This window comes from Culex quinquefasciatus, chromosome 1 (assembly GCF_015732765.1).
Source record: "Culex quinquefasciatus strain JHB chromosome 1, VPISU_Cqui_1.0_pri_paternal, whole genome shotgun sequence".
Taxonomy (NCBI): Eukaryota; Metazoa; Arthropoda; class Insecta; order Diptera; family Culicidae; genus Culex; species Culex quinquefasciatus.
The window spans coordinates 77,637,614-77,652,807 of record NC_051861.1 but is presented as its reverse complement, the minus strand read 5'-3'; the positions used below and the strand labels follow the sequence as shown (position 1 = coordinate 77,652,807).

At 38.9% G+C, this 15,194-nt stretch overlaps 1 protein-coding gene across 1 annotated transcript in view; it reads left to right on the top strand.

Moving 5' to 3' along the window:
• The window catches only part of LOC6042501 (solute carrier family 41 member 1), a 109,417-nt gene that overhangs the window by 73,171 nt on the left and 21,052 nt on the right, over nt 1-15,194 (top strand). Inside the window, 1 exon segment of the mRNA XM_038248652.1 lies at nt 9,175-10,177. Within this exon segment, the coding sequence (XP_038104580.1) occupies nt 9,889-10,177 (289 nt within the window). The 5' untranslated portion in view covers nt 9,175-9,888.

Here is a 15,194-nt window from a genome sequence, read left to right as displayed (position 1 = left end):
TGGACTACCGGCCTTGATTTACCGGTCGTTAAGAGTGCAGTTCAAACAAATTCTAATGAGGTGCACTGTTTTGATTAAGTGGGGACTTTTCGCGGGAAACTTTGCGGGGATTTTTGTTTTAAAGAGACTGACATTTACAAATTCACGACGCCTACAAGCCACATTCTAGTTTCGCTGAACTACTGACTAATAAGACTATTTTCGCCGTGTCATTATATTAAAATTGCACGTGGTTTTCATCATGATTACAGTATTGTTTTACGGTGGGTGCTGGACAACCTAATGTATCTACCGTTAATGAGCTAGTTGCAGTATAGTATTGGCAATTATACTGAAATGCAAAAATTAATACAAGGCATACCTGAGTGAATAGTAAGTATAATTTGTCTTCACTTTACTCCAAAAAGGAAACATTTCAAATTCCACGTGTAACTACACGCCAGCTCGTTCGATTGCCGACCTGTTGATAAGAAATGTTTGATTTCACCCGATAAGCGTCATCAGAAAGGCGTTTTGTCAACTTTTCTGACGTACTCCTGGCTGCGTGTTTGCACATTGTGAAAAACGTGGCGAAATCACGGCTTTTACGATGACGATCGACGATTAAGATTGTCCAGTTTTGAGCTCTGTAATCAGGAAACGATTCCAAACGAGCAGACAGAACGTAATTTTACGATGATTTAAGCGTATTAACTCGTGCAATGAGGCAGAGCCAATTAATTCTGGGTGTCAAATCTGCGCTACAAGTTCCGCGAAGAAACGAACCTCTGAATCGTGACTTTGTGCTGTGGATATAATGTGATCTTTATGATCAGGAAACACATGCAAATTGGTCTCGCGGAAAACGAATGAGGACTCGCATGACTGCCTGTGTTAGTTGCAGTAGAATATTCTAATCTCTAGCTCTGATTAATGTTTACATCAAAACAACACGCAAATTAAGTCCTGTGTCTAAGCAAGCGGTGAAAGTAAACGCGTTGTGAATTTTGTGATCCGGTCAAATTCCTGGAGCCGAGATATCTCGTCGGCTGGAATTCCCAGCAATCGACAAAACTGTACTACAATTACCGTTAGATTTTGCGATGGACTAATTAAACTCAACTAGAATGATCTTATTTTAACAGCTCGTGAAACCCTTAGCAACGCATGGAAATTTACAACTTTTTATCGATACACAATATACATACAATGCATTCTTGGCGCTACGTTCCCACACTGAGACGGGGTTGCCCCAGAAGTCGTCTTCAATTTGACTGAAGAATGTGCTAATGTTGATAGTCGCTGTCATGCTCCATTGACACAGTGTTCAATTTGCAACAAAGCTTAGAAGGTTGCCAGATATTTGCCACACTTTAATTTTTAATTGAATTTTAATTATCAAAAAAAATCAAAATTGCTTCTGAAATTTTCACAACAGAGGAAGAGACCTACTGCCGACTTATCGTAGCTTCCGAAACTATCAAACACGATTAATTCCCATCATAGAAGAATACTTTGACGTGAATTGAGTGTGCGCGCGCGCCAACTCATCTCATGTGTGTGTTTGTGTTTATAACCATTCTGCACGACATAATAAATTGTCGTGGATGTCAGAGCTGGCAAAGTTGGCAACAATTCAATCGCTCGGCATGAACATGACATGAATCATGGGCCATTCATAACGAGCGGCGCGAGACAATTTTCACACAATTGATTGTTCAGATTGTGAAATGTAGCGTAACTTTTGAACGATCCTCCCGAGAACAACAAAATAGGGTTGTAAACTAATAATCATGAGTTGACAGCAGCTGGGCTATTTGTGCGAGGAAATTGTGCAAACAGTAGAATGATCATCAATTTTACGATCTCGAGCTGCTAAGTACTTGTCTACTACAGACAATGTCTACTTGACGGATTCCAGACTATGATGTGAATGTAGAACAATAGTCATAAAACACTTAGAAATGTTGCTAACCACTAACACTTTTTCGAACATTTTTTAAATAAAAGAGAAGAAAATAAAAACAAATTTAAACCTATCTTTTTCGACATTTCGTCAGATTCAGATATTGTGCATCGATTGGCATCGAATTATAGAATTGGCATCGATGTATAGAACTAGTTTATTCAATAGGTCTTAACCGCCATTTGTAAACAAAGCCGTTTTTCAATCTGATCTCGATCAATTTGGAAATTATAAACTTCAAAAATGCATTCGTAAAACTGCGATAACTCGTGATGGTTACAAGCAATTCCGGTTGAAAAGAGCCTAAACCGAAAAAAGTTCTCCGATCCGGCTCAAAATTTTTCTGGGGGTTCCTTGGCCAAAATAATATGACCCGTATTTTTTTTGTTTGGCCATTAGGGTGATCTACATTGTGCTAGGGTGGTTCAAAAGATGACAATTTTCGTCATTTTTCGCAAAAACCACATTTTTCAAAAAATCATTTCTCCGCGTCACAACTTTGTTAAACATTATAACAATCTAAAAAATAACCTTGCAATGCATAAGCATAAGTGTCCATCCGCAGGACCTCCAAAAGTTACATCCACGAGCCGTGGAAAATGAGTGGAAACTATCGTTCCTCGCTTCGCAACTTTTCAAAGGCTCCTATCATGCTGATCAATACCGGCGCTGGTTACGATCAGAGGTAGCGTCACTAGGAAGTGAATGGGAATGTTAGTCCGATACTTCAGTGATCTCAAAAAAATAAACTTTCGACGTTTCTGTATTATAAATGTTGTTCAAAATTGAAATAAATTACCCTTCTGGGATGTTGCAGATTCAAACAGTATATTAATGGAGTACCCGTCGTCGAGCAGTTGTTGACAGTTCGTTCCATAAGAAATACATTGTAAAAAAAGCAAAAAGCGCTCGACGGCAGGTGCTCCATTTCCCTTCTAATGGCATGTCCCATTTTTGCCTTCCTCACCTTAATGAGGAAAGGCTATAAAATCGCTCGAAAAATTAACTTCTTTATTAGACCTCGTAGACTCACCTTCACGTATACCTATCGACTCAGAATCAAATTCTGAACAAATGTCTGTGCGTGTGTCTGGACTCACAAGTCCGTGCACCGAAAAATATGCACACGATTATTTCCGGATTGGCTGAACCGATTTCAAACGTTTTGGTCTCATTCGATCCGTCTTGGGGTCCCACAAGACCCTTGTTAATATTATGAAATTTAGTAAAGTACTTCAAAAGTTATGCTAAAAAACGATTTCAAATAAAGTCCGGAAGATTGTAAAAAGGGTGGTTTTTGTATGAAAACCCGTCATGCTATACATTTTTAAAAAGGTATTTAAAATACCCTTCCAACGAGCCCAAAACGTTGAAGATCTGAAAATCCTATCAAAAGTTATAAGCACTTAAGTGTTATTTATGCACTTTTGGAGGCCGGATCTCAAATATTTTGATGAAAACTTTGTCTGGATCCACCATGCGACCTGTTTTTGTATAGGTAATCAAAAGACATTTCCAATGAGCCTAAAACGTTGAAGATCTGACAACCCTATCAAAAGTTTTAACCACTTAAGTGTTATTCATACACTTTTTTAGGCCGGATCTCAGATATTTTGATAAAAATAAGTCTTATTTATTCTCTTTTTTGAGGCTCTGTAGTGTATTAACTTTCTGAATGTAAGGAAGGCACCACCCACCTAAAGGTGGATTAAGCAACGTTTTTTAACAGTTGAGTTACAAAAAAGGGGAAAGTTTTAAAACAATTTTTCCATTTTTTGAATGACACTTTTTCGAGCTACGTAGCCTAGTGATAACGCTTCCGCCTCGTAAGTGGTTAATCGGGGTTTAAATCCTGGCTCGAGCCAACACAACTGGTGATCTTTTCCCTTCTGGATTTGGCTGCTTAGTAAAGGAAGGTTAAGTGTATCAGCAAGATCTTATTTTATCTTTTGGATATTTTATTTATGTTTTCATTAAGTTAACCCTCTTACTTTCGTGTTCAGGGTCATTTTAAGCAACTTTTGTTCTACGAAAAACTTTATTGCTCTTGTTATATATTTCTTATGTTTTACTTTTAGTATTTTAATTTTCATTTATCTTGTTTAGTTCATTTTTGCTTTTGGTAGTATTAGGCCTACTCTACCACCTCCCATCATTATGTTTTGCCTATCTGATTTTTTCTTGTTTTCACAGGCACTTTTTTCAATTTTTTAATTGTTTTTCATATTTTCTGCTATAGAATGGCACCAATATAATTAAAATTGTAAAAATAATGCGTAGAGGCATAGTCTGGGACACTAGAAAAATTACTGCATACTTCTTTTTACTTTAAATATGGGAAATGTTAGTAAAAAAACACACCCAAAGTTGACCCCTAATGACATTTTTAAAAGCATTGCAAACTTCCAACCCTAGAATTTTCTAAAATTAAAAGAGTTCTACTTTCCAATGGTTTTAAAAGATCAATTTTTGGAAATTGATTTTTAGATCAAAGCCCGTCTAATGGCGTTCTTGGGCATAATTCAACCAATCAAGACGAATCCTGCCCAAAAAGTTGGAACGGTAACTTCAAATCGCTGGTTCTTGGGCATAATTCAACCAATCAAGACGATTTTTGTTGAGTGAATTGTAAGGATGTCTCCGTCCATTCGCAGTACTTTTTCCTCTTCAATGACGCTACCCTATACTATAATCATTCAACATTAATCAAACTACTGAATCCTAATCAAAGGTGATGATCATGTAACAAGTGTCTAACGTAGATTACCATCCTTGTGACTAATGTTACCCCAAGGGGGATTGTTACATCGCTTCCTGGCTGGAGAAAAAATGTTATTGATTTACATTTGAAAAAAAAAGTGACTGACTCAGCAAGGTCCGAATAACTTGCCTACGCCAGATCATTAAGCAACAATCTCATGTATTCCCAGACTACGATCATACACCGATAATTTCTCCGATTAGTACGAATCCCCTTCACACCGGCTTCAATCAACCCATTCACCAGCCTATCACGGTATGCAAATCAAGCTTCAGCATTTTCCCATACTGGAAAAACGGTGCAAGATCGCTCACCAAAGCTCACCTTCTCAATTCACAAATGATTATGCGTCTGAAATCTGGCTCGTCGGCATCAACTCAGATGTCCCACCCGAGTTGTTTCGTTTTGCGCGATCTCGTGAAATTTATTGTGATAAATCGTTTTGCGCGCGCGGGAAATCACTCGCGCTCACTCTATTAGGAACTGTCTCGGCACTCGGCGCACAAACCTGACGACGACGGTTACGGTTGATCGCTCGTTTACCACGCTGGGATGATCTTTATTGACGATACAATCATGCAAATGTTGGGCACTGTTCTGTTTTCAATGCACAATGTGACGTAAATGACATTTCTTTAAATCATTATGCCTTTGATATTGAAACTTGCTTGTTGCTCTTTATGCACATTTTCATTATGCTCCAAAACTAAACTTGTCGCTTACGCCACGTATAATTACGATAAGTTTGGCATTTTCTATTTTAAGAAGCAGCCACAGTGCCGTACTGGCGCGTGGCCTGTAACGTGTACTGCATCCTTATCCTGCCTTTTGTTGTTAAAGCGCTAATTTTAGAAGAAGTTCGTCATCGCAAACTTCCCGGAAGGCAAATTTGGGTCGCACTCCACTTAAGGTGCAACCGCGATTGCTGCGAGACGCAAATACAAATTAGTCGGCGAATAAAAATTACCCGCCAAAGGAATGATTGACAGCGAACATTAAACCCGTGATTTGCTCCTCGGACAGCTCCGCTAATGACATAATTTTGTAATACCTTCGCGAAACTCCCACCTGGGTTTATTACCGAACCCCAGGGATTTACCAGAATTTGGTCGGTTTGGGGAACCCCCCACTTCCTTGGAGTGCCTGTCCACGCGCGCCTCGTGACTTGCGTCAAACGGTGACTTTCGAAAGAACTCCCCCCCCATGGCAGTCCACGGAAGTGTGGGTATTTTCCGTTTTCGTGAGTTACGCGATTCGAGTCCATTAAAATCAATAATCGAGCGCGGTCGGGATCGGGACTTGAGTTGATGGGTTGATTGAGGGCGAGCATTCCATTCAGATGCTACTACCGTCTGGCTGGATGGCGACGCGAGATTGATTCCGCACAGCGTTAGATAACGCGACTACAATAGTTAGACCGCAAAAAAAAAAGTTGATCTGATTGATGCTTTTTGCGCTCTTTGCAAAATTAATTGCGTTCTTGTTCTGAGAACTGCGATGAGTTTTTAAAGGAATGAGGAAATCAACATTAAAATATGTACCACCCAGAATCCAAAATCCTCAGAAAAAAATCACTTAGAATAAAGAATCCAATCACGAATCGTCATTCACGATTTTTTCCTAATTTATAGCCAATGAGCTCAAACGCTCTTAAAGGATCTAGGTATTCGTAATCCAAGTTGGCGGTTTTAAATACAAATTAGCCCAAAAGATTGAATATGATTAACAGATCTTCAATCTTTTGGAGGAATGAGTGATGAGTATGTGAAGTTAAGTTGCAAGAACATTTGCAGTTCAGGCATTGTTATTTAATTTAAATTAAATCGTATTAATGTTAATGAGGCAAGCACCAACCACCACGTTGGTAAAATCATTCGAAACAAATCAAACCCATATTAATGTTCTTAACATCTAAGAATTCTTCTGAGTTCTTTCCAAGGTTTTCAAAAATCTTTTTTTTTCTCTTATTTTTGAAGATTTAGTTAGGTTGAAAAAAATATTTAAATCACGTTTAGACGCGGAATTGAGTTGTATTAACTCAAGTAGCAAGCAAATAAAACAGCAGTTATCCCAAACAGTCTGACTGAAAGTGGTTAAACAAACTATGACACTTAAAAATAAATTAATATTCAATACACTTAAGGGGTTACACACATGTTAAAAATCACAAAATTTAATATTACAGAAAATTCACTTAAAACAAGATTTTCAATCACTCCTGAAAGATTCATGAAGATATTTCGTGACTGAACTAAGTAAGAGGCTATTTAAGTTAACCATTTTGCCATGCGCAAAGCGAACTGTCAAACTTTGTGAACGTTTTTCTCTGAACGAGCAATTCCAGCTCAAATCAGGAGTTTTTGTGGTACTTTTGTACCCGACCCTCTCCGATTTCAATGAAACTTTGTAGACATGTTATCCAACAGGCCTATAAAAGCCATTTTTGTGTATATTGAGCCATAGTACTCGAAAATTACATTTGAGAAGGGCGCAAGGTATTTAAATATTCTTGTATTTTGCAATTTAAAAATCACTGTATCTTGAAGCCGTTGCATCGTATCAAAAAGTAGTCAAAGACAAACTTGTAGGAAATTGGACGAGCTTTCTGAAAAAAACACACTGAAACATAAATACACGCCACTTCTATGAGATTTTTTGATTTTTAAGCTTCAAAATTAATTTTCAAGGTGATGTCATGATTTTTTTGTTAAATATGTTTGAGGAAATAGCCTAAGATGTTACAAAAAAGACTACTGAAAAATGCAGGTTGGTTTGTCTCTCCTGAAAAAATACAAAAATCATTTACTGAAACTGTTTTTTTTTAAACTGTTTTTGTCTAAACGTCAAATTTTTGAAAATCGATAGTGGGAATCGATTCCCCAGACAATTTTACATTAATGTCTCCATACTGACCATTGTCCTATGTCCAATCCAGTTTGTCTTTGACAGCATTTCAATTGGATGTATGGGCTTACAGATATCAGTTTAATTACATTGGCTGAAATTTGGGATGGAGACTCTCAAGACATATTCCGTATGCATGATGAAGCTCGATTCTTTTTTTTAAATTTTGCTTCTTTAAAAAATAAAAATATCAAAAACTGACAATTTTTTATAAAATATTTTTATCTTTTTTTAATTAAGTTTTTTGAAAATCGGCCTTCGTCATCCACAAAAGACCGATTTAACGAGTCTTCACCAAAATTTTGAGCCGATTTGTCAAAGCATTGTTGAGATATCGTGGCACCCGTTTTTTGAAACTGCTTACTTAAAATAGCTATATATCGGCAATGGTATATCTAAATGTCTTCATGTTTATTTTGTTAATAGATGAAAATGTATATTTTAATACCCTACAAAAAGGTATTTAAAAAATTTTCAATGTATGCTCATACCAACCTCTGACATTTTTGACGATTTACATTTATGTAACCCCTTATGTACTGAGCACTGTATTTTTTTTACTTATCCAAGAAAATATGTACATGGTGTACATCCCCTTATTTATTTATCTACCGTTAATTTTTTTAAGATTTCTTTTTGAAAATTTGAGGAATTAGGATCGGTCAATTGACTTGCATGATAATAAAATTTAACACTTCGAATTTCAAGCGCGAACAAAAACGAGTATGTTCTACAGAACCAACCTAGTTTTCCACGCGCTTGGCAGTTGAAGCGTTTACACAACAAAATAAAACCTTCATAATACCACTACTCGTTTATGATTTGTCCAGCTCAATGTCGGTAAAGATCCCCTTCTTAAAAAATCCCCTTTTCCCAACCAAATTAGCAATTCAACAGGTGTTTCACCACCCAAACATTCCGTTTTCTCATGAGCCACGTCCAGCTCGTCGTGAGAGAAATCACTCTCTAGCAGAATGCAAATCTATTTCCACGTGCACGCCAACCCCCAAATGTCCTGCCAGCGTCGTGATAACACGCGATTCCGTGAGAGTAATGCTCTCACGCTCTCCTCTACTTAAGCTCTCTCATCCGCCGAGAGAACTCACCCAGCAAAGTTTGCCTTGAGCGGGTTCAGGAAAATGGGAGTAGGCTGCGCGCGCGCGCATTCTGGGAGAGAACGCGAGAGAGGGAGAGAGAGAGCATGAGCGTCGTCCTCCCAGCTGGAACGCGCGCCGGAAAATCCCAAAGGTCCAATAATTACTCGTCCCCAACGAAGGGAGCTTTTCAGTACAGTTAAGAATTTCGCGCCGGTCACACAGTTTTGCGGGTGCGCGCGATATTCCAGATTTGTGGGGGTGTTGAGGATAATTTCTAAGAGGGTTGTGTTAAGATGACTATTAAGTGATACAAAAGAAGATGTAGTGAGAAGAAAGAAGACCTTGCCTCGGATACGAACTCTTCAAGTAAATTAGCACTAATCAGTTTGCCGAACTTTAAAGAGAAAAGTTGTGTGTGAGTGGGACGATCAAAGTCTGATTAGACGAAATCCGTGTTTAATTTACAGCTCATCACAAATGTGCGATATCGGCAGCAGGGAGTTGTAAATCAACGGAGTATCGCTTTGCGAAGCACAAATCACAAGGAAGTTTCCGCAGTCTGCAATGTGAACAGTGTGACCCGATACCAGACGTCCAGCAAGTCCAGAGGATAAGCAGCTTTTTGGTCGAAGTGGAGCAGGGAGAAGAAGTTCACGGCACGGTACTGCCTTTTTTCGTTTGGAAGATCCCACGAACAGCAGACCTGTCCGCTAGGTCCTATTTCACGTTACGTTTGGTCCGGTCTGGAATGGAAGTAGTTGCTGGCGCTAGGATCGCATCCCCGTATCTACTGCAGGTGAACGAAGCACTGCTGGGCACTTCGGAGTACGAACGAGACTTCAATTATAGCCGAGTGTGGGACGACGCCGACAAGCTGGAGCAGGAGATTCCGACCGTCAGCCCGGAAGTATCGCCGATCGCTTAGACACACCGATGCGAGCAGCAGCACCTTAGACACGTTCGCCAGCCTGTAGACAGAGGACAGAGCAGCCGCTGATCGGCCTCCACCTGCCAATTCAAACCAGGTGGTCACATTGAGTCAAATCACCATCGCCGAAAACTCCACCGGACCGAGATACATTCCGAGATCCGAGCTTCCGGAACAAACAGAAGGACAGTAGTAGTACAACAAGAGGACAGGTCTCCAGAACTAAACGCGCAGTAAGAGAGAAGAAGCCATCATGAATCAGAAACTGAAACCAGTGGACGACCAGGAGCAGCCACCGCCGCTGGTGGTTGATCCGGCCGACATCCTGTACAGTATCGATCTCAACGGAGCGCCCGGGGACAGCATGCTGCACCGCAACCACCACCAGCATCCCAGTAACATCAACAACCGGGGCAGCTTCACCCTCAGTGATAACAGCTTTAAGCCGACCGACGATCTGAGCATTGACGTTCGGGGCGTGCCCGAGTACTACCGAACGGACGACGATAGCTACAGACCGTTCACGATCTACGGGAACCATGGTGAGTCGCGTTGGGACGGGTTATCGTGGGACGAAATCCTGCCGTGAGAACTCTGCAAACATGTGTTTACTGAACTGAAACCTCATCAACACATGTTTACGGTTCTTTTTTCTCTTTATCTGTCTGTCCTTTCAACGGTTTATTCTTTTGCTCAACGATCTAAGCTTTTCTGCACTGCTTGTAAGCTTAAATGTTTCACGCTTTCGTTGTTATCACTTCCGGTTATTTTCCATAGAGTAAATATAGACGACACACACACACACACAACACGCAACACTTACAGCTACCGACACCTATCTTGCATCGATCATCCATCGTCATTGTTGTTTTGCATCCCAGGTAACTCTGCTATTAGTATGGAAGGTTCATTTCCGGTTCACGCCAAATTGCTCGTTGCATCCAGTATCGCGAATCTCTCAAATCCCTTTTCCAACAAACAAGCTTTTATCACAGAGTTGACATCATTGTGGAAAGAGTGCACTCAGCTACGACGAATCGGCAGGTATCAAGAAGACACTTATCAACGAATGGATTCCTTCGGGCAATTGAGATCACGTCGTCATCGGCACTTAACCTGAGCCACTTTGATGGCCTACGCGTTCAAAATAAATCGCGCGCACACAGACACATTCAGCTGTCAAGCCGTGCATTGATGGATGGGCTAGGTGTCATTTTTGTCTGCTCAATCCCCTTTCTTATGACTCCTGAATAAAGTTTAGATTTTTAATTTGAATTATGTGATTTGATCTTACATGCCAATTAGATTTTTTAGAAATGATGAAAATGACTTGATTCTAGATAGGTTTACATGTTAGAAGCGATCCTTTAAAGCTACAGTGCTTTTAGATGGTGGCTTTGAAGGCCAGCCACCATCTAAAAGTATCTGTATTTTAAAGGGTCACTTCCCAGCATGTTGGTATGTTCTGCAAAGTTGTTCCCCAGTTCAAAACCTATCTCCTACTATTATGAGAATCAAGTCATTTCATCGATTTATCAAAAAATGGGATTGCAATGTAAAGGTTTCCCATGGAAAATAAATCAAAATCCCATATAAATGGGACAAATTAAAACTGAGCTCCTAACTTACCAAATGGGCTCAAATTTTCAGGAGTGCTTCTGGGGACATAAAAGAACGAAATTCCGGTTGATGCAAGACAAAATAACAACTTTTGTCTTTTTCACAGAAACGTGAACCACGCTAATGCACATTCAGCTGTCAAGCCGTGCATTGATGGATGGGCTAGGTGTCAGTTTGGCTCAATTTCTCCTTCCCCTTTGAAATATATGACTAATAAAGGCTAAAAGTGCACCAAAAATCATGTGATTTTTGTCAACACGTGCGTCTTACAGCCAATTAGCGCTGATTCGAAATCAACGGTCACTAACTGTTGGATTGAATCCAGAAAACATGTAAGAGCGCAGTCCGTGAATTTGCGCCAATAGAAAACACGTGCTCACCGGAAGTGTAGCCTGTGTAACCAAAAGTAAACCAGCAACACTGATCGATAACAGCATGGAAAGGAATCTGCAGTTGTTGATGTTTTTGTGATAACGGCATCATTTTGTTCAGATTTTGCGAATCGTCATCCTTATCAAAATGGGATTGTACTGTAACGGTCCTGTGTAATGTTATCAAAGCTTGTCACCCCACACTAATGGGACAAGAATGGACAGGTCGCTCCATCAAGTTCAGCAAATGATGCACACGAGTTGGTCATTGTTTAGCGAAAACAAACAATAAACATGGTGGAATCTTGCCTGTTGTCCGACTATAAAAAATGTGGTTTTGACAATCGGCATTTTTTAAAACAACATCATCCTAGTACGAGAATCTAACTCACAACCTCTGGATTGGAAATCCAATATGCTTGCCAATATATTTTTACTCTTTGATGGAATCGACGTTGCCGAGCCAGACAGCAATCGAACTCATCACCTTCCGCTTACAAGGCAAAACCCGCAGCTTAACGGCCACGGTGGTCGGCCTCATAGGTATTTATATTTTTTTAACATGAATCCCGATGAGACCCAATCTCCTAAGATTTTTTCTGCAGTCGGTGGGAAAGATATTAAAAGGTACAAATACATGTAAAAAAACAAAAATAAATCATATAAGGCCGTTGCAAATATTTTTCAAAGTTTATGTCAAAAATATTTGCAATGGCCTAACAGAAAATTTATTAAATCCACTTAAAATATTATTTATCAATTCTGACAGTTTCATCAAGATGTTTCATGATTAAACTAAGTAACAGATTTTCAAGCTTCAAATTTGCCATGCACAAAGCTAACTTTCTTAGCGTTTTTCTCTAAACACCGAGTTGATTAACGGGTGCCACGATATCTCGAGATGAGATGGACCAAATTGGCTGAAATTTGAGGTGAAGACTCCCAAGGCATACAAAATGAAAAAAAAATAAACTTTATTTTAAATCGGTATTTGTCACGCACACACACCTATTTCAACAAGTCTTCACCAAAATTTTTAGCCAGAACTGATTTTTTTTTATTGATTAGGCCGATTCGAATATTTTTCAAAGTTTTGTCCCTCGGCCTTGGCCAAGGTCGAGGAGGGGGCAAAAAACATAAAAATTGAAATAACAACACAGCTAAAAAAGTAGTAATCCAGCTGCGTGTAAAAGGCCTGGGTGTGAAACAAATTTGAATTATTTTATGAAATTCTATGTAATATTACACCCTGATTTATGTAGCCCATCTAGACCGAAATGTCAAGCTCATATATGCGTTTATTCTTCCCTTTCATCATCGGTCTGATGGCCGAGCGGGCTAAGGCGCCAGTCCTCACTAATGGTGCTGGGTTTGAATCCCGTCGGTTCCATTTTTTTTTGTTTTTATGAAAATTGTACATGCAGTGTTAAGTGTTTTTTTTTTTTTGACGAAGGTGATGTGTACGCTTTTGCATGCGATTTTACTATCGGATTTTTTGCTGTGAAGCTATAGTCTCAACATTTTAATGAAAAAAAAGTGTTTTGAAATGCATTTTACACTATAGGCACTAATGGCACTTGACAGCTAAACCACCCTTGGTTTTAAAGAAGCATGCGATGAAACCGTTTGGCATGACATTGCCATTGGGTTTTCAAGACTCTCTTAAAACTTTCATAAAATCTAATTGAAAGCCATTTAGCTTTTATTGTCACAAGGTTCTATGTCCGAGACATAAAACCCTGTTAGAACCTAATAATTAGCTCTTGCTTATTGGTTGCAGTGAATGCCCAAATAAAACTATTAAGCAATAAAGATGCTACCATAAAACCTTAATAAAACTATGTGGTGGCTAATTCCCAACATACTTAAAATGATTCTAAACGCAGTGGAATGCATTTTATTTGATTTTAGCTGATTGCACCTGGTAATAATGCTTTTTGAAAAAATATTTATTTGGTCCCTAGATTTGTTACCAAAACTTGATAATTCAGTTGGAAGTTAGGAGAAGATTTTATTGTATTGCATGTAAATATGTGGCTACGCTTATTTTTGAATTTTCAGGCGGATTTTAAGTTGGACGATATTTTAAAAGCGATTACACAAAAAAAAACAATTCTCAAAATCGTGAATTAAATTCACGAATGCGAGAACCACGTATTCACGTTTATAGTGCAAATGCACATTCGTGAACTTACGATTACGATTACGAGAATTGATTTTTTTTTGTGTAATAGTGGAACAACTTTATGACTTAAATGTTGTGTGATGCTTTTCGCACCAACATTGTTATAATATTTAAAAAATTGAGAATATACATGCAGTCGATAGTTGTTTTATCTATCTCGACTCTATCTAGAGCCGAAGGACACAAACTTTAAATAAATTCAATAGCCTGATTCGGCGATGGAAGAATCATCATCGAAAGAAAATCTGTTGACGTTCATCAAGAGAAAAAATCCATAGGAAGCATGGCTCTCCACTCTCGCGCACGAAAAATCGGTAAAAGGAATCTCCAAAAATCACCATCTTGTTTCCAAATAATTGTCCACGTGTTTTATGGTTGATCCTTTATAGTTGGAAAACATTTGCTTTGCGTTTTTCTCAGCATGCGATTTCGCAAATGGGACCTTTTTGCGAACAAGAGAAGCATATTTGTTTTACCATAATTTGTTTTCAAAAAGGTATGTTTTGACATGACTTTTTTTGCGAAAAAAATAACTTTTTGCGAAAAAAACAAAACTTTGAAATTGCAAAAAAAAAACTATTTTTTTACGAGTGGGTACAATCATACTAAAAATGACTATCAACGCATGAAAAAACATGTTAAATTGTTTTTACCTATATTTCCATCGAATGTTGATTTTTTTACCTAACGCTCAAGCTTTGTAAATTAAATGAGATTTAATGCGTAAAATTTTTGCGCATTTGTCGATTTTCGAAACCTCAAACATTTTTGTCTTTTTTAAACCCCTTATGAGCTTATTGTATGTGTTCCGAGGAACAAAATTGTCGAAAAGTGCCAAGAGTTTCGTCCACTCTGAAGGATGTACCATCGAATGTTACACGAACAACTTCTCAGACATTCAAGCGTCGGAAGTCAATTCAATATTTATTCCAACTGACCAACCGCAATCTATCACACGTGCCGGAAAATGATTCGTTCCTAACGGGACAATCCATTGCCTACAACTTGTTACAGTCCGTACAAGCATAATGATTCTCCATTCATCGAAACCGGTCAATTTGCTAAAATTAACATTTTTACTTCAAATGTTTGAACAGCCCGACGAGGCCAATCGTGCCCCGGGTGACACCAGCGGGGAAAAATTAATAGTCACATTGATAGACCTCGTCCTCATCAGACACTGTCAGCTTCGCGAGGGTGGTGGGGATCCGTTTAATTCTAATTACTCTTCAAAAACAACATCACGCAGGTTCGATATCGACAACCGGAAGGTGGGCCCCCCATGTACTTGGCCGGGTGTAAATATTGGTCTCGAAGCTTGCTGGCAGAAGGTTGATTGCTTAATTAGCGGGTTTCTTTCGGGGTATCAAGATCAATAACTTG